Source organism: Oncorhynchus clarkii, chromosome 5 (genome assembly GCF_045791955.1).
Source record: "Oncorhynchus clarkii lewisi isolate Uvic-CL-2024 chromosome 5, UVic_Ocla_1.0, whole genome shotgun sequence".
Classification (NCBI taxonomy): Eukaryota; Metazoa; Chordata; class Actinopteri; order Salmoniformes; family Salmonidae; genus Oncorhynchus; species Oncorhynchus clarkii.
In genome coordinates, this window is record NC_092151.1 from 67,855,591 (window position 1) to 67,874,855 (window position 19,265).

The following is a 19,265-nucleotide window of genomic DNA, read 5'->3' on the forward strand; positions in this document are numbered from 1 at the left end:
CTTGCCATGGTCTGGTAGATGGTGGTCTGCACACTACTCCGAAAATGGACGGTCCTACATGGCGCAACTCCAGGGGGGTTGAGCGGAGGCTCGACTATATTTTTGTACCCAGGTCTTTGGGTAAGTTGTCTGGGCGGCTGTTGCCTGTTTCCTTTTCGGATCACGACGGGGTGCTCCTGCAGGTGGGGTCGCCAGTCTGCCTCTTTGGTAGGGGGTACTGGAAGCTAGATCGGGATGTGCTGGAGGAGCAGGCTTTTGTTGACAGGTTTTATGGTTTCTTTTGGAGGCTTGAGGGTCTCCGGTCCATGTGCGAGGGGGTGTTAGAGTGGTGGGAATTAGTTAAGGTGAGGATTAGGGCTTTTATAATAGGGTATTGCAAGAGGAAAAAAAGGGAGGAGAGGAGGGAGGTGGATCGTATCCAAAGGTTAATTGAACTCGAGTACGAGGCAGGCAACCTCGGCGGGTCATTTGACTGGGAGAGATCCGCAACCCTAAAGGCGCAGCTCAGGGAGTTGCAGGAGCGGAAGGCTCGAGCTTTCCTGGAGCGTGCGCATAGTGGCTTTCTAGAACACAATGAGACTTGTTCTGCTATGTTCTTTAAGTCGGTTAGGGCCAGACAGAGTAGGAAGGTAATGCATGGCGTTAGGGAAGAAAATGGTAGTATAGTTAGAGAACCAGAGGATGTGGTCAGGGTGACAACTGATCATTTCCAAGGTTTATTTAAGGAAAGGGAAATAGATGTAGAGCAGGGAAATGTGTTTTTAGAACACTTGTCCAGGCGGTTGCCGGAGGACATTAGAAAAGTGATGGAGGCCCAGATCTCACTAGAAGAGGTTGAGAGCGCTCTTAGGAGGATGGGAAAAGGGAAGGTGCCTGGGATAGATGGGCTGCCGGCTGAGTTTTATCTCAAGTTTTGGGGTATACTTGGACCAGTGGTCCTCGAAGTCTTGAAGGCCATCCTTGAGACGGGGGTCCCGGGGGGATCAATGGCTGTTGGTGTGCTGTCACTTTTATATAAGAAGGGGGAAGTAACAGACCTTGGCAACTGGCGGCCGTTGACCATGCTGTGTGTAGATTACAAGCTACTTGCAAAGGTTTTAGCAGACCGGTTGCGCACAGCCCTTCCCTACGTCGTCCATGAGGATCAGACGTGCGGGGTAGAGGGCCGCTCTATTAGATGGAACCTACAGTTAATCAGGGACTCCATCGCTTGGGTTGAAGATAGAGGACTGCCTTTAATGGTAGCAGCGCTAGATCAGGCGAAAGCCTTTGATCGCGTGAATAGATCATTTTTATTCAGAGTGTTAGGTCGATTAGGATTTGGGGAGAAGTTCATAGGATGGATTCGTACATTATATGTCGGAGCGGGGTGCCGAGTTAGTGTAAATAGTCACTTGGGTGACGTTTTTGACCTCTCGTCTGGGGTCAGGCAGGGGTGCCCACTCTCGGCTCTCCTCTTCGTTCTGTACATGGAGCCTCTGGGGGCTGCCATTAGGGCAGACACAGGGGTGGAAGGCTTGTTGATCCCTGGAAGTGGTGGGCTGCGTGTTAAGATGACGCAGTACGCCGACGACACTTCCTTGCTGCTGTGCAAGGACTCGTGCCTGACAAGGTCCCTTGCCATCTTTGGGGATTTCACCCGAGCGTCGGGAGCAGTTCTGAACCATGCAAAGTCTTCCGTCAAGTTTTTCGGAAGATGGCGCGGTAGAACGGATGTGCCCGGGGGGTTATCTCTCTGTGAGGGGGCCCTGATGATTCTCGGGGTCCATTTTGAGACCTCCGGCTCAGCGGCGCTAAACTGGAACATGCGTATCGCAGTGGTACAGAGGAAGCTAGCAATGTGGAAGGCTAGGTATTTGTCTTTTATGGGCAAAGTCCTGGTTCTAAAGGTGGATGTGTTGCCGTCTCTTTTGTATTTGGCGTACATCTACCCATTGCCGGCTAGTCTGAGGAGGCCTCTAGTGAGGCTTGTGTTTCAGTTCATGTGGAGTGGCAGGTGCGAGTGGGTCGCCAGGGCGCGCATGCTTTGTCCCATCGGGGAGGGAGGTAGGGGGGTACCACATTTCCCCCTCAAGCTGGACGCAATTTTTGTTTCTTTCTTGTTAACGGAGCTTGCTCATCCAGTGATACACCCGTCCGGTTACCTCCTGCGGGTGTTCTTCTCGTATCAGGCGAGAAGTGTAATGGTGTGGTCTAACACGGGTCCTCGGGCGGAACAGCTGCCGTGGCACTTTGGTCATGCGGCCAAGTGGCTGCGTGAGCACCCTGAGGTTGAAGTTGCCCGAGTAGGTTTAGATCACAGGCACCTGTACGAGGAGGTCAGAAAGGCAGGGAGTCCGGCGCCTGTAGTGGGCATCTCGGAAGTGGTCTGGGAGGGAGTGCAGGCGCGGGGTCTGGACAACAGGCTCAAGGACCTGAATTGGTTGAGCCTCCATAAGTGCTTGCCGGTACGTTCCATCATGTACCGGTATAGTTTGGTGCAATCCCCCACCTGTCCAAGATCTTCTTGTGGCAGGGAGGAGACTGTGCGCCATGTCTTTTGGGACTGTGCCTTTGCCGGAGTAGTATGGGCTAGGGCACGGGTGTTGTTAGGTTTGGTAAGGGGGGATTTTGTATTGACGTGGGCCAGGTTAGAGAGAGGTGTAGGGAGAGCGAGAGGGACGGATAGGGACAGGTTTCTGCTCTGGCTTCTCATGAGTCTCTTTAAACGGGGGCTGTGGGAAGCCAGGCAGAACATGGTGAAGACAGGGAGAGATTGGGGGGTGGAAGGGATAGTGAGGAGGGTGGAAGGAGATTTGAGGGGGAGGATGAAGAGGGAGGAGAGGAAGTGGGGGCAGCATGCTGCCCGGGAGAGGTGGAAGGGGGGTTTAGGGCTGGGTGTCATTTAGATTTGTAAGGGGATAGATTAGGGACGGGGAGATAGGGAAAGGTAGTTTGTAGGATGACGGGGAGGGAAGATGCTCCCCTGAGGTTTTGTTTGGGGTTTTTGTTTTGTTTAAATTAAAATACCACTATTTGAGTTTGTATGTAAATTATGAGTTGTACAGAATGAATGGTATTGATGATAATAAATTATTTTTATAAAAAAAAAAAAAAAAAAGATAAGGCTGTTTAGGTTTTTCACGTTTATTGTTTTTGTATACTGTTCGTGTTTTTCATCTTTATTGAAGATGTATACAAATAACCACGGTGCATTTTGGTCCGAGGAAGAGGAGGAAGAAAATCTTAACAGAATCACCCACCACAACAGGACCAAGCGGCGTGGTGACAGGCAGCGGCTGCAGGAGCAGCGAAATCCAGATTTCTGGACATGGGAGAAAATCTTGGATGGTAAAGGACCCTGGGCTCAGCCTGGAGAATATCGCCGCCCCAAAGAAGAGCTGGAGGCGGCGAAGGCGGAGAGGCGCTGGTATGAGGAGGCAGCACGGCGGATGGAAGCCCGAGAGTCAGCCCCAAAAATGTCTTGGGGGGAGGGCACACAGGGAGTATGGCGAAGCCAGGTAGGAGACCTGCGCCAACTTCCTGTGCTTACCGGGGGGCTAGAGAGACCGGGCAGGCACTGTGTTATGCTGTGGAGCGCACGGTGTCTCCAGTGCGGGTGCATATCCCGGTGCGGTACATACCAGCTCCTCGTATCGGCCGGGCTAGAGTAAGCATCGAGCCAAGTGTCATGAAGCCGGCTCTACGCATCTGGTCTCCAGTGCGTCTCCTTGGGCCGGCTTACATGGCACCAGCCTTGCGCACAGTGTCCCCGGTTCGCCTGCATAGCCCAGTGCGGGCTATTCCACCTCGCCGCACTGGCAGGGTGACCGGGAGCATTCAACCAGGTAAAGTTGGGCAGGCTCAGTGCTCAAGAGCTCCAGAGCTGCCAGTCTGCCAGGATCCGCAAGAGCCGCCAGTCAGCCAGGATCCGCCATATTGTCACGCCCTGGTCTTAGTATTTTGTGTTTTCCTTATTATTTTGGTCAGGCCAGGGTGTGACATGGGTTATTTATGTGGTGTGTTTTGTCTTGCGGTTTTTGTAGGTTATGGGATTGTGGTATAGTAGAGTTGTCTAGGTAAGTCTATGGTTGCCTAGAGTGGTTCTCAATCAGAGGCAGGTGTTTATCGTTGTCTCTGATTGGGAACCATATTTAGGCAGCCATATTCTTTGAGTGTTTCGTGGGTGATTGTTCCTGTCTCTGTGTTTGCTTGCACCAGATAAGGCTGTTTAGGTTTTTCACATTTATTGTTTTTGTATACTGTTCGTGTTTTCATCTTTATTAAAGATGTATACAAATAACCACGCTGCATTTTGGTCCGATCCCTGCTACACCTCCTCTTCAGAGGAAGAGGAAGAAGAAAACCTTAACAATGCTGACCTTCTAGGCAGAGTTGCAAAGAAAAAGCTATATCTCTGTCCAGTGTCTGTGTTCTTTTGCCCATCTTAATATTTTATTTTTATTGGCCAGTCTGAGATATGTCTTTTTCTTTGCAACTCTGCCTAGAAGGACAACATCCTGGAGTCGCCTCTTCACTGTTGATATTGAGCCTGGTGTTTTGCGGATACTATTTAATGAAGCTGCCAGTTGAGGACTTGTGAGGCAAACACAACGTGCCATTGGAACACAGGAGTGATGGTTGCTGATCCTGGACTGGACTTCCTGACGGGCCGCCCCCAGATGGTAAGAGTAGGCAACAACAAGCCTGCCACGCTGATCCTTAACACTGGGGCCCCTCAGGGGTGTGTACTTAGTCCCCTCCTGTATTCCCTGTTCAGCCATGACTGTGTGGCCAAACACGACTCCAACACCATCATTAAGTTTGCTGACAACACAACAGTGGTAGGCCTGATCACCGACAACGATGAGACAGCCTATAGGGAGGAGGTCAGAGAACTGGCAGTGTGGTGCCAGGACAACAACCTCTCCCTCAATGTGACCAAGACAAAGGAGCTGATCGTGGACTACAGGAAAAGGCGGGCCGAACAGGCCCCCATTAACATCAACTGGGCTGTAGTGGAGCGGGTCGAGAGTTTCAAGTTCCTTGATGTCCACATCACCAATGAACTATCATGGTCCAAACATATCAAGACAGTCGAGAAGAGGGCACAGTCTCTCCCTCAAGAGACTGAAAAGATTTGGTAGGGGCCCCCAGATCCTCAAAAGTTTCTACAGCTGCACCATCGAGAGCATCCTGACAAGGTTGCATCACTGCCTGGTAGGGCAACTGCTTGGCATCTGACCGTAAGGCGGTACAGAGGGTAGAGCGAACGTCCCAGTACATCACTGGGGCCAAACTTCCTGCCATCCAGGACCTATATAATAGGTGGTGTCAGAGGAAAGCCCATAAAATTGTCAGACTCCAGTCACCTGAGTTATAGACTGTTTTCTCTGCTACCGCACGGCAAGCGGTACCGGAGCGCCAAGTCTAGGAACAAAAGGCTCCTCAACAGCTTCTACCCCCAAGCCATTTGACTGCTGAACAATTCATAAAAATCGCCACAGGACGATTTACATTGACACCCCCCCCCCCCCCCCCCATGTACACTGCTGCTACTCGCTGTTTGTTTGTTACCTATGCATAGTTTCTTCGCCCCCACCTACATGTACAGATTACCTCAACTAGCCTGTACCCCTGCACACTGACTCGGTACTGGTGCCCCTGTATATAGCCTCGTTATTGTTTTTCTTATTGTGTTACTTTTTATTATTACTTTTTATTTTAACCTACTTGGAAAATATTTTCTTCTTCTTGAACTGCACTGTTGGTTAAGGGCTTGTAAGTAAGCATTTCACGGTAAAGTCAACACTTGTATTTGGCGCATGTGGCAAATAAAGTTTGATTTGATAATGGGCCTCTGTACGCCTATGTAGATATTCCATTAAAAATTCACAGTTTCCAGTTACAATAGTCATTTACAACATTAACAATGTCTACACTGTATTTGTGATCAATTTGATGTTATTTTAATGGGCAACAAAAAAATGCTTTTCTTTCAAAAACAAGGACATTTCTAAGTGACCCCAAACTTTTGAATGGTAGTGTATGTTATGGTTCACTCTTAGTTTTCCTTATATCCCCTGTGGAATGTCCATGTCCACCTGTCTTCTTGGTTAGGCAGGCCTGCCCCTTCATCCCATTGTTTTTTCCTGTTATCAAATTTAATATGACTGAAGATGCAAAAGTTCATGCCAGGCACCTTCTAATAGGGTATAACAGACTCGTTAGAACTTTGACCTAGACAGACTACATGCCTTCTATCAAATCCAAACTGGAATTTTTAGTCAAAACAAAAGTTGTAAAAGTATGCTAGACCATTATAGAATAAATCATACATAGTTTGATGTTTCTGTGACAAACGGTGAATTAGTTATTGATTTATATCGCTTTAAATGGCATTTTTCTAGATTGTATGTATTTCTATCAAGTCAAAACTGGAATTTCTACTCAAAACAAAGATTGTAAAAGTATGCAAGACATTTATAGAATAAATCATATCTAGTTTGATGATTCCGTGACAAACGGTGAATTAGTTATTGATTTTTGCATGATTTTGGCGAATGTCTGTTGAATTGTCTGTTGAATGTCTGCTGAATGTCCGAATGTGTGAATATAAAACCAACTTTACCTCGGTAAATATTGGTCGGTCCGAACCGGACCAAAGATTAAGCAAACATAGAAATCTATGAATGTTGAAATCAAGGCGGGTTCGGACCGCGCCAATAAAATAAATTTAAAAAGACGGGCGGTCTAGATAGGACCAAAGAAATACATCCAAAAGACGTCTGCGTCGGTCCGTGCTTAGTGTGATAGGCCCTACAGCTGCCCCCCATCGTAACGCAAAATGTACAGTTGTTTTTTTTATTGTCAATTGAGCCTTTTAACAATGTAGGTTAAAAACAATAGATTTCAAATGAATGTTCAAATTATCAATCTCATGGAATATCAATTATTGCATCCTAGCTCTGCCTATGAATATTTTCCATCCCTCATTTTATCAAAGGGGTGTTGAAATGATAAAGACTGGGCTTTCAATACGTCATCTAGGCATACAGACCTCATAGCAAAAGAATCATGCTTATGATTTAGGTTATCGTTGTTGTCTTTCCCATAAAGCGCTACCGAAACTAACCAGAAAGCAATATTAACTGTTCTAGAGCAACACGTCGTGGCATTTTTCGGTTATGAAAATGTTATTTTACAACCGGGAAAGAAGCCCAGGCTATCGTCACAACTGCAGTCTTTTTTTGTCCCGCCCTCCTTCTCTTGCTCTCGTCGACTGTTATGTGGGCGTATGGCTCTGTATTTCAAAAATAAGTTATGTCAAAACCAGCGTTTTTTCCCCATCTAAATATTGACTGCCAACCAATCGAATGAGTGAACTCATTCAACAACTGATGCTGAGGTGTTGTATCTAGTAAGTAGGGGATGTTATATCAAGTCTAGGCTATAAATCGAAAATCGTGTAAGCTTTTCTGTTTAATATACCTACCTACACGACTAGGCTACACCTACCCGGCATATGCCTATTGCAGGCTGAACTTGAAACGCTACTAAGTCCCGTAAACTCCGTGGTGTGGTTGATTTTTTTTATTGATTTACCCACCTTTACAAAAGTTTAGTAGTCTTAACTATTTTAATTGTAACAGATGGTCGCCTATACTGCTACATTGTGCTAAGTGGAAGAAGAGAACGTTGCTTATCAAATGACGAAACTGTTCCCGCGCATTGTCTGAACAAACGCTTTACTATTAATGAACCAAAAGAAGGACGATATCCAGACCAAGTTTCATCATTTGAAAATGGGCGGGAAGTTTACATAAAAGTCTGAACAAGCATCTCTCCAAATGTCATTGGATAACCTAACGTTGTCAGAATATGTTTTCTTCTCTTTCTCATCCGGGGACTCATCGGCAATCAGATGCTACAAAGTTGCAAGCCCTTATCGAAACGGCAGCCATGGATACAGTTGCAGGACAAAATCAACGCTTTTGAGAGCAGCAGACCAGCATTTTGGGGAGTTGCACCTGTAGGCTAACCTATATTGTCAGTCCCAGAGTGAAGTAGACTATCGAACGGAGTAGGCTGTCTATGAAACAGAATAGTTTAATATGGGTTTTTACTCAAGGTCGAATTGGACATTGAATGTGAGTTGTAGCCTAATGCGTTGTAACTGTTGGATGATATCATTTCATGGACATAACCCCCCCCCCCCCCCCCCCCCCCCCTCTGCATTTAGAATACATTATCAGGCTATAGATTCAAATCTAATGAGGGTAGGCTATGCTACCTGCAGAGTTGGGTAAAATCATCTGGAATAACACCGGTTTAGCCTATACATAAACATGGGGAATATCCATGAACTCTATTTTAGAATCTCAAATGTTACCGACAGCACGTGAACGGGGTTCAATAATAAGTATGAACGTCAACACTGCAGCTGGACGATTGGAATTAGTTAGACATTTTTCAACTTCGTGCGTCTTGGTCCACTATTGGAAATCCCAAACACCAATCCAACGTGATGAAAATTTATATTTTTAAGGAAGGTGATGATGACCATGAATTTGTGTTAGAAATGGCGTGACATCCCTGTTGTTTTCCGTGCCGAAGCGAGTTGTTACAGTGGGATGGCATTAAAAAGGGAGGCGGACCCTGGCAGTGTAGCCTACCAATTTCTTTCAGAGGGCTACAGATTATTTACTACACTTTAGCAGTGCCTTGTGTCACAACCAAGATTTACAACCAAAATCAAGCACATACAGAGGAGGCCTATCAAGGTTTTTAACCTGTATTATATAACCTTATTCTCTTTATTGTTTTCGTCCACCAAGAATGACTGGAGAGGCAAACAGACTGAGCAGTGCATCTGCGAGAGGAGACTTGGCAGAAGTTGAGATGTTATTACAGAACGGAGCAGATGTTAATGCAAACAATGTATTCGGCAGGACACCGTTACAGGTTGGTAAAGCATTTTATATGAAGCCTAAATCTATACATTCATTATTCGGTCTATTCAGAAGTTATATGATCGATTTCAACTTAAACTACAACATATTAGCATATTTGTGCATTGACATAATGTCAAATAGACTGAACGGTGTGCTTTGGTGACAAAGTGGTAAAGGTATTAAGAGGCTATACAATTTCTGTAACTTGGATTTACTTCAGAAAATCCAAGTGATTTTCAAGGCCTTATAAAGCATAGACTACTATGTTGGATGTCATAATTTGATTGTATGATTTATGGAATTAGAGGGCTTTAAAGTGATTTATAGGCCTTAATTTAGTAGCACTATCTGAACCACTAAAAAAAACAATGTAGATGAATGATTTATATATGATTTACCAGAGACGTGAAATACAGAATACAACACTCTAAATGCAATGTAATATTGTTGTTCTACACATTTTGTAGGCTAAACGTTTAGCAGCTTTATATTTCTTAATGAAGATGGTGAATCACATGGGTTCACTATGAAAACCCGTTGAATAATGTAATATTGTTGTTCTACACATTTTGTAGGCTAAACGTTTAGCAGCTTTATATTTCTTAATGAAGATGGTGAATCACATGGGTTCACTATGAAAACCCGTTGAATAATGTAATATTGTTGTTCTACACATTTTGTAGGCTAAACGTTTAGCAGCTTTATATTTCTTAATGAAGATGGTGAATCACATGGGTTCACTATGAAAACTCGTTGAATAATGTGATTATGTTGTTGTTTTTTAAAGAATAATGTGTGCCTTAGATCATTGATCAGTAGTGATAAGAAAATAAGATAGAAACATCAAGACCCTGCATGACCCCATGCACTTTGGGCCCGCATGCACACTCAAATAGGCCTATGAAAACGTTAATAGTTTTCAACAATAATATTTCTCGATTTATAGAAATATAGTTAAAATTATCTGTTTTTTCATCTCATACTTCAATTATGGTGGTTGAGAACTTATACGGTATTGATTTGCTTGTATTGTTACCTCCTTGACCGATACCTTTGAATAACTTTCTTGTACCACATGGGAGTCCCAACATGCTATGTTTGCTATAGGAATGTAACTACCGTTTATTGTTTTGTCAAGTTACACAATCAAACTAATATGAAAAACGAACACATTGCAGATTGTGAAAGACTTGGTTGATTTGGACAGCCTGTTCATATGACCAAGCTGCATAGATTTTCAGATAGGCTAATCTCTTACCATGTCATAGGGCACAGGGCACAGATGAAAATGCTAAAAGTGGTTCAAGTATGGTTCATTGACTGAACCATAACACACACGTTTTTGAGAGATTTAGGACAAGTTGCTTTAGCCTGTTGAATGTATAATGACAATTTACAAATTGGCATACTTTATTCAAAGCGCTCAAAGCTTGACCTCATTTAAAAAAAAAAAACAATCTAAGTAGGCCTATGACACAACACTGTGTCAAACAAAAAACTGCCGCAAAACTGTAATGAGCTATTCGTATCGCTCCTCTCATCCAAATGAAAAATATATAGGCCTATCATGAAACTTAGTTAAATACTGATGATCAACTAAGGCTTTATGATTTAATTAAGTGTACTCTGTTTATCAGACGGTAATTGGTCTACAGCATTTAGGTCTGAAGAAGAATAAAAAAAGGTGAAGATAATCATTTATATCCCAGGACTGATAAATCTTTTTGTGGGTACGATTTATTTTTGATCATTCCTTTTGAAAACATAGGTGTAAATCTAGACCTGTGTCTCTGCAACATATCCCTGAATGATTTATATTTTATATTAAAACCGTAGCTTTTACTCCTATAGGGTACATTTTGTCTTTATAATTATTATTTTGTCTTTGTAATTATCCTGCTCTATAACCTCTTCTCATTATATTTTACAGGTGATGAAACTTGGTAACCCAGCCATCGCGGAGGCGTTGCTGAGGGCTAACGCAAATCCAAACGTGCGCGACCATGTCAGGGGTCTCACTATCACTCATGATGCTGCAAGGGATGGATACGTGGACACCCTACGCGTCCTGATAGATCATGGCGCAGACGTCAACCTCATGGACAACGACGGCAATCTTCCATTGCATCTAGCCGCAAGAGAAGGCTATCTTGACGTGGTTCAGCTCCTTGTTGGTTGTACGAAGGACGCCGCAAGGCACAACTCCGGAGGCCATACACCTTATGATTTGGCGACTATGAACAATAGAGTATCCATTGCGCTATACATTCAGGCGCACATTAATTTATGAATATACATGGGACAATCCTGACTGGGATAAAGAGGTGGAGAGAGAGTAGCAAACATGTAATCTACCTCTCCTATGTTAATATGTGTTTGGATGTTTTCAGACATGATAGCCTCAATTTCAACCATAAAGACTATCATGAACTCAGGTCGAGTTACGTTTCCTTGTAACCTGATAAGAACACATTCCATATAGATTTTGACTCCAGTTTGCTCCATTGCGAAACAAATGTGACAAGATTATATGCCACTGGAACTATAACAATAATTTGAATCCATTTAAAACTTTTAGGCCCATAACATTTCCCTAACAACTCAACATCTCGAGCGGCAACATGATCTTGCGTTTTGGGATGTTGCCTAATGTAAGCCTAATGGCTGGTTAAAGTGAAGAGGAATTTGTCTTTCAATTCAATCCCAATAATATAATAACTGAATTTGAGATGGGTTTAGTAGGCTATAACGACCATTTCAAATGAAGCGAGGAACAACATTGTATCGTTTAACTTCTCTAGACTGTAACAATTTAAAAAGATGACCCTCTTCATCCATTGTACTTTTGTGCACCATAGCAAATGTCTTATTTTGTCCCATTTGTCACGGTTAATTAAACTCATGATATTTTGACTAAAAAGCTGTAGCCTATACCTTTCTTCTCCTTTTCCATGCATGCCATTGGTAATAAATGACCAATCTAATGGTAGCCTGACTGATGTGGCGATTCTCTTCGATTTTATTTGCACTTTGTAAATAGGGAAACAAGTACATTTTGTAATGAACTGTGAAAGCATGCGTTTGCTAATATTGACGTTTTATTTTGTACCAAAGACAGCAACTGACTACAGGTCTGCATTGTTTAACCTGTTTGTTTAATTTTCTGATTGGCGTGTCAGGTCAAAATTAGGTTGAAATAGAATGTAGACGGCCGTCATTTTTCTGTATTGTCGTCTATTTGAATATTGCTAATCAATGTTTTGCACTGTTGTCATTTGTGAGACGAATAAATTCAGTTGTCCACTGATTATTCGATTGTTGTCGTTTTTCTTTTAGCATTTTGACCTTTTTATCTAGATCCCCATGCTTTCATGATAGCCGAGGCTACTCAGCACTACAGTTGTGATACATGCACCTACATTACTCATTTTGCATTACACTATAGCCTTTCCTTTACTCAGTCATTAGAAGAACATATAGGCTTTTGAAAGTAGGCCTATATATTGGAATTCAATATCTGAGCTGGAGCGTAAATTGCCTACATAGTGTTCAAAATGAAAAATGCTGCAAATATTGTTACTCATATCCAAACATGGGCTATATGACATCCCCGTTACTTCTGAATTGAGTGTCTAGTAATATCAGTGTGATTATGAAATCACATAATGTTAGTTTTGCTGTGACTATAGAGTTGCTTTATTTTATGGGGCTATTCAAGCCATCAATTGTCTGTCTATAGGCCACCCTAATTTCACATTCAAACAGATTTTGAATCAGTACATAATCTCGGCATGCCTCACTTACAATTACAGTAATACTTATAGGATACTTCAGATGCGATTATGGCACATGTTAGACAACATTATTTGATATATAACCAACACTAATAATATCTGCATGAAATTATAGGCCACTCACCACTGAGACCGGCGATTCTTATATAATTTTATATATATATTGTTATTCCTTTGCAAATTGACAGTGCAATGAACATTAAAACACGAACTTAAAACAGTCACACGCTTGTGCATGCCACATGGAGAAATGCAAAAGCATAGCCTACAACCGTTAGGTGAGTAGGAGGAACATGTCCTTTTTTTGTCCGACGGTCATATTTTCGAATTTTGGCGCTTTGAATGGCAATGTTATTGTTCTTTCAAAAGCGAGAAAACGTAAATATTTATTAGAAGAAAACACACTGCATACATATCAGTGTAGTCAAACTGTGAATGGCTATGTAATAGCTAATATAACTATTTATTTGGCTTCTTCCTGGTTGTGTGCATCTCATCGTGTTGTCGCTTAAACAATTTTAATAATAATTGCAAGCAAAGCGTAGAGACTGCTTTAATAAATCGGGATACAGTCACTAAGACACTAGTCAGGTAGGTATCCGATTGAATGTAATTATCAGTTAATCTTCACCGTTGTCCTGCAGCGCAGTCGATTCAGATGTAGACTAGATTTGATATGGTTTGAAATGACAAATGTTGGATTCCTGTCCATTAAAGGATGTTAGAACGTGTATAATGGTTATGGATTTTAAATAGGCTGTTTTTCAGATACTATTTCTGGCAATTCTGCACTGTCATACAGTTTTCCACAACTTGAGCGCGCAAGGGGGGGGGGGGGGGGGGGGGGGGGGGGGGGCGTGTATGACGCATGACGAATATTGAAATATGATACAATATTACTGTTGAGCACTTCTGGTGCGCATTGGAAGGAAGTCGCATCTAAAAGTGATGACCCTAAACATGATTTGGATAGAAAATACCTTAATAACCCTGATTGAGATTCCACATGGGCTGATTAATCATAAATAATAATAAATAAAATGTTTATTTTCCCCATATCTTTAGATATCCTCACTATAATTCATTGTTCTTATCAGTACCTTATTTTGACCATTCTCTCACTCACCCTCATACAAGTGTCACCCCTTATGTCTCCTTTCTTTATAGCTGTTTCATTGCCTCTGCAACTGAGTCAGTCGATTCTATCCAATCACAAAGCAGTGGAACAATCATTTTATTTAATTGAATTTAATTAACCTTTATTTAACCAGTAATAGGCCCACTGAGACACATATAGTCTCTTTACAAGGGAGACATTTAGTTCCAGTAAGATGTGGGCTGTCTAGTCATTATCCAGGGTTCAAGGTGACGAAAGTCAACAAACATTTCAACTGGCACTGAATGTTTTTCACAATCAGCTAGATCCCAGAGAGAGAGAGAGAGAGAGAGAGAGGGGTGGCGGGGGGAGAACGAGAGTGAGAAAAAAAGAAAGAACAAGAGAGAGAGAAAGAGAGAGAGCGACAATGTACGATCTCATCCTCTGTTACTGTCTGATTTCCTAACAGGATTGTATCACTAAGTTGCCCTGTGGCCCACTGCATTAAGAGTTGATCAACAGCTACACACCCCTAACACTGTTGGTGCAACTCCTGGTCTCTTTACACCCAGGGGAGTAGGGGACTAAAAACCTTTTTGACATGAAAATAGTGTCCAGAGAGCCTTTGTCCTCTGTGTCATCCCCAACTCCTGGAACATGACCTCTATCTACACTGGAATTTGAATGTGTTACCTTTCTCATAGATATGGCAAAGATATATTTCCCTTTTGTTCTCGAGAGATGATTCATAAAAAAGTGTTTGCAGCCAAAGAACACCTAACCACAACAGGGTTAGGGAGATATATATATATATATATACTTCCTATTTCTTTCAGCAGTGTATTCTGGTTAGGGAGAGTGACAAGAGGGCCTTCATCAAAGGCAGCTTCCTCCCAAAGACTTTCTCAGTGTGGCGCATGGCTGCAGGGAGGATCAGTAAGCAGATTGTGTAGAAAATGTAAATCCTCACGTATACAGATGTATTATCGTTTTCTACTTGAATACTACTTTAGGATTACTACTTGGCTCTGTCTATGTATACAAGTGTGCTACAATTCTGAGTTGGACACTGCACCGAATAGGTCAATGTCTTGTGTAAAGCAATTGTGAATGTTGTTTTTCAGTTATTTTATTTATTTTTATACTCTGTTCGAAATATTGCTTGTGTTTTGACAATGGAGGCAAGTTTATAATTAATATCATGTCCCTCTACTGGACATATTTTCAATTACAAGTTCACAATGTGCAACTGTTGTTTGGTTGGTTAATTCCGGAAATGTAAGGATAACATTTTGTAGAAACAACACACATTGCTTGTGATTAAAGGGTTTGCAAACCAGAGTACATTTGTTATCTAAAACCAAGCAGTTTCTATTCTAAGACACCATGAAATAAATCACACACAAACATGTCCCATAGCATAGTTTATATTATTATTTGCCTGTAGTACATATCATATGCAAATGTATACTTTACAAAGAAAATTCTCACAGGCACCCATACAAACACACATACTGTACAAAAACTCCTTACATACAGTACCAGTCAAAAGTTTGGACACACCTAGTCATTCATTAGGCTCCTGAGTGGCACAGAGTGGCACAGTGGTCTAAGGACCTACATCTCAGTAAAATAGGTGTCACTAGAGTCCCTGGTTCGAATCCAGGCTATCACATCCGGCTGTGATTGTGAGTCCCATAGGGGGGCACACAATTGGCCCAGCGTTGTCTGGGGTAGGATGTTTTAGTAAAAAATAAATTGTTCTTAACTGATTTGCCTAGTTAAATAAAGGTTAACTAAAAACATCAATGTTTTTTTTATTTGTACTATTTTCTATATTGTAGAATAATAGTGAAGACATCAAAACCATGAAATAACACATGGAATCATGTAATCATGTACAGTGCCTTGCGAAAGTATTCGGCCCCCTTGAACTTTGCGACCGTTTGCCACATTTCAGGCTTCAAACATAAAGATATAAAACTGTATTTTTTTGTGAAGAATCAACAACAAGTGGGACACAATCATGAAGTGGAACAACATTTATTGGATATTTCAAACTTTTTTAACAAATCAAAAACTGAAAAATTGGGCGTGCAAAATTATTCAGCCCCTTTACTTTCAGTGCAGCAAACTCTCTCCAGAAGTTCAGTGAGGATCTCTGAATGATCCAATGTTGACCTAAATGACTAATGATGATAAATACAATCCACCTGTGTGTAATCAAGTCTCCGTATAAATGCACTTGCACTGTGATAGTCTCAGAGGTCCGTTAAAAGCGCAGAGAGCATCATGAAGAACAAGGAACACACCAGGCAGGTCCGAGATACTGTTGTGAAGAAGTTTAAAGCCGGATTTGGATACAAAAAGATTTCCCAAGCTTTAAACATCCCAAGGAGCACTGTGCAAGCGATAATATTGAAATGGAAGGAGTATCAGACCACTGCAAATCTACCAAGACCTGGCCATCCCTCTAAACTTTCAGCTCATACAAGGAGAAGACTGATCAGAGATGCAGCCAAGAGGCCCATGATCACTCTGGATGAACTGCAGAGATCTACAGCTGAGGTGGGAGACTCTGTCCATAGGACAACAATCAGTCGTATATTGCACAAATCTGGCCTTTATGGAAGAGTGGCAAGAAGAAAGCCATTTCTTAAAGATATCCATAAAAAGTGTTGTTTAAAGTTTGCCACAAGCCACCTGGGAGACACACCAAACATGTGGAAGAAGGTGCTCTAGTCAGATGAAACCAAAATTGAACTTTTTGGCAACAATGCAAAACGTTATGTTTGGCGTAAAAGCAACACAGCTGAACACACCATCCCCACTGTCAAACATGGTGGTGGCAGCATCATGGTTTGGGCCTGCTTTTCTTCAGCAGGGACAGGGGAGATGGTTAAATAGATGGATGGAGCCAAATACAGGACCATTCTGGAAGAAAACCTGATGGAGTCTGCAAAAGACCTGAGACTGGGACGGAGATTTGTCTTCCAACAAGACAATGATCCAAAACATAAAGCAAAATCTACAATGGAATGGTTCAAAAATAAACATATCCAGGTGTTAGAATGGCCAAGTCAAAGTCCAGACCTGAATCCAATCGAGAATCTGTGGAAAGAACTGAAAACTGCTGTTCACAAATGCTCTCCATCCAACCTCACTGAGCTCGAGCTGTTTTGCAAGGAGGAATGGGAAAAAAATTCAGTCTCTCGATGTGCAAAACTGATAGAGACATACCCCAAGCGACTTACAGCTGTAATCACAGCAAAAGGTGGCGCTACAAAGTATTACCTTAAGGGGGCTGAATAATTTTGCACGCCCAATTTTTCAGTTTTTGATTTGTTAAAAAAGTTTGAAATATCCAAGAAATGTCGTTCCACTTCATGATTGTGTCCCACAAAAAATACAGTTTTATATCTTTATGTTTGAAGCCTGAAATGTGGCAAAAGGTCGCAAAGTTCAAGGGGGCCGAATACTTTCGCAAGGCACTGTAGTAACCAAAAAAGTTTAAACAAATCAAATTATATTTTATATTTGAGATTCTTCAAAGTATCTTGGTTTGGTTTCTCAAATGACTGCCTCGCCTGGTTCGCCAACTACTTCTCCAACAGAGTTCAGTGTGTCAAATCTGAGGGCCTGTTGTCCGGGCCTCTGGCAGTCTCTATCGGGGTGCCACAGGGTTCTATTCTTGGGCCGACTCTCTTCTCTGTATACATCAATGATGTCGCTCTTGCTGCTGGTGAGTCACTGATCCACCTCTACGCAGACGACACCATTCTGTATACTTCTGGCCCTTCTTTGGACACTGTGTTAACAACCCTACAGACGAGCTTCAATGCCATACAACTCTCCTTCCGTGGCCTCCAACTGCTCTTAAATACAAGTAAAACTAAATCTATGCTCTTCGACCGATCGCTGCCTGCACCTGCCCGCTCGTCCAGCATCATTACTCTGGATGGTTCTGACTTAGAACATGTGGACAACTACAAATACCTAGGTGTCTGGTTAGACTGTAAACTCTCCTTCCAGACTCATATAAAACATCTCCAATACAAAGTTAAATCTAGAATTGGCTTCCTATTTCGCAACAAGGCATCCTTCACTCATGCTGCCAAACATACCCTCTTAAACTGACCATCTTACCGATCCTTGACTTCGGCGATGTCATTTACAAAATAGCCTCCAACACCCTACTCAACAAATTGGATGCAGTCTATCACAGTGCCACCCATTTTGACTCCAAAGCCCCATATACTACCCACCACTGTGACCTGTACGCTCTCGTTGGCTGGCCCTCGCTTCATACTCGTCGCCAAACCCACTGGCTCCAGGTCATCTACAAGACCCTGCTAGGTAAAGTCCCGCCTTATCTCTGCTCGCTGGTCACAATAGCAGCACCCACCCGTAGCACACGTACCAGCAGGTATATCTCACTTGTCACCCCCAAAGCCAATTCCTCCTTTGGCCGCCTCTCCTTCCAGTTCTCTGCTAACAATGACTGGAACGAACTACAAAATCTCTGAAACTGGAAACACTTATCTCCCTCACTAGCTTTAAGCACCAGCTGTCAGAGCAGCTCACAGATCACTGAACCTGTACATAGCCCATCTATAAATAGCCCAAACAACTACCTCTTCCCCATACTGTATTTATTTATTTATTTATTTTACACCTTTGCACCCCAGTATTTCTACTTTGCACACTCATCTACTGTCAAATCTACCATTCCAGTGTTTTAATTGCTATATTGTATTTACTTCGCCACCCTGGCCTATTTATTGTCTTTACTTCCCTTATCTCACCTCATTTGCTCACATTGTATATAGACTTATTTTTCTACTGTATTATTGACTGTATGTTTGTTTTACTCCATGTGTAACTCTGTGTTGTAATATGTGTCGAACTGCTTTGCTTTATCTTGGCCAGGTCACAGTTATAAATGAGAACTTGATCTCAACTTGCCTACCTGGTTAAATAAAGTTTAAATAAAATAAATAAATCAAATCTACACACTCCTAACACTGTTGGTGCAACTCCTGGTCTCTTTTACACCCAGGGGAGAATGGGACTAAAATGACAGCTTTACACACACTTGGCATTCTCTTAACCAGCTTCACCTGGAATGCTTTTCCAACAGTCTTGAAGGATTTCCCACATATGCTGAGCACTTGTTGGCTGATTTCCCTTCACTCTGCGGTCCAACTCATCCCAATCCATCTCAATTGGGTTGAGGTTGGGTGATTGCGGAGGCCAGGTCATCTGATGCAGCACTCCATCACTCTCCTTCTTGGTCAAATAGCCCTTACACAGCCTGGAGGTGTGTTGGGTCATTGTCCTGTTTGAAAAACAAATGATAATCCAACTAATTGCAAGCCAGATGGGATGGCGTATTGCTGCAGAATGCTGTGGTAGCCATGCTGGTTAAGTGTGCCTTGAATT

The 19,265-nt window shown here is 42.5% G+C and overlaps 1 protein-coding gene across 2 annotated transcripts; it reads left to right on the forward strand.

Annotated features, from left to right (window-relative positions):
- Positions 1-7,996: 7,996 nt before the first annotated feature.
- On the forward strand, positions 7,997-12,241 carry LOC139410183 (cyclin-dependent kinase 4 inhibitor C-like). Of its 2 annotated transcripts, XM_071155637.1 has the most exons (3): positions 7,997-8,129; positions 8,817-8,943; positions 10,864-12,241. In XM_071155637.1, the coding sequence occupies exons 2-3, from the start codon at positions 8,818-8,820 to the stop codon at positions 11,221-11,223; spliced, it is 486 nt and encodes a 161-aa protein (XP_071011738.1). In that variant the 5' UTR covers positions 7,997-8,129; position 8,817; the 3' UTR covers positions 11,224-12,241. The 2 variants fall into 2 exon arrangements, with proteins under 2 accessions (XP_071011738.1, XP_071011739.1); XM_071155638.1 differs by lacking the exon at positions 7,997-8,129 and having other exon boundaries at positions 8,721-8,943.
- The last annotated feature ends 7,024 nt before the right edge of the window (positions 12,242-19,265 follow it).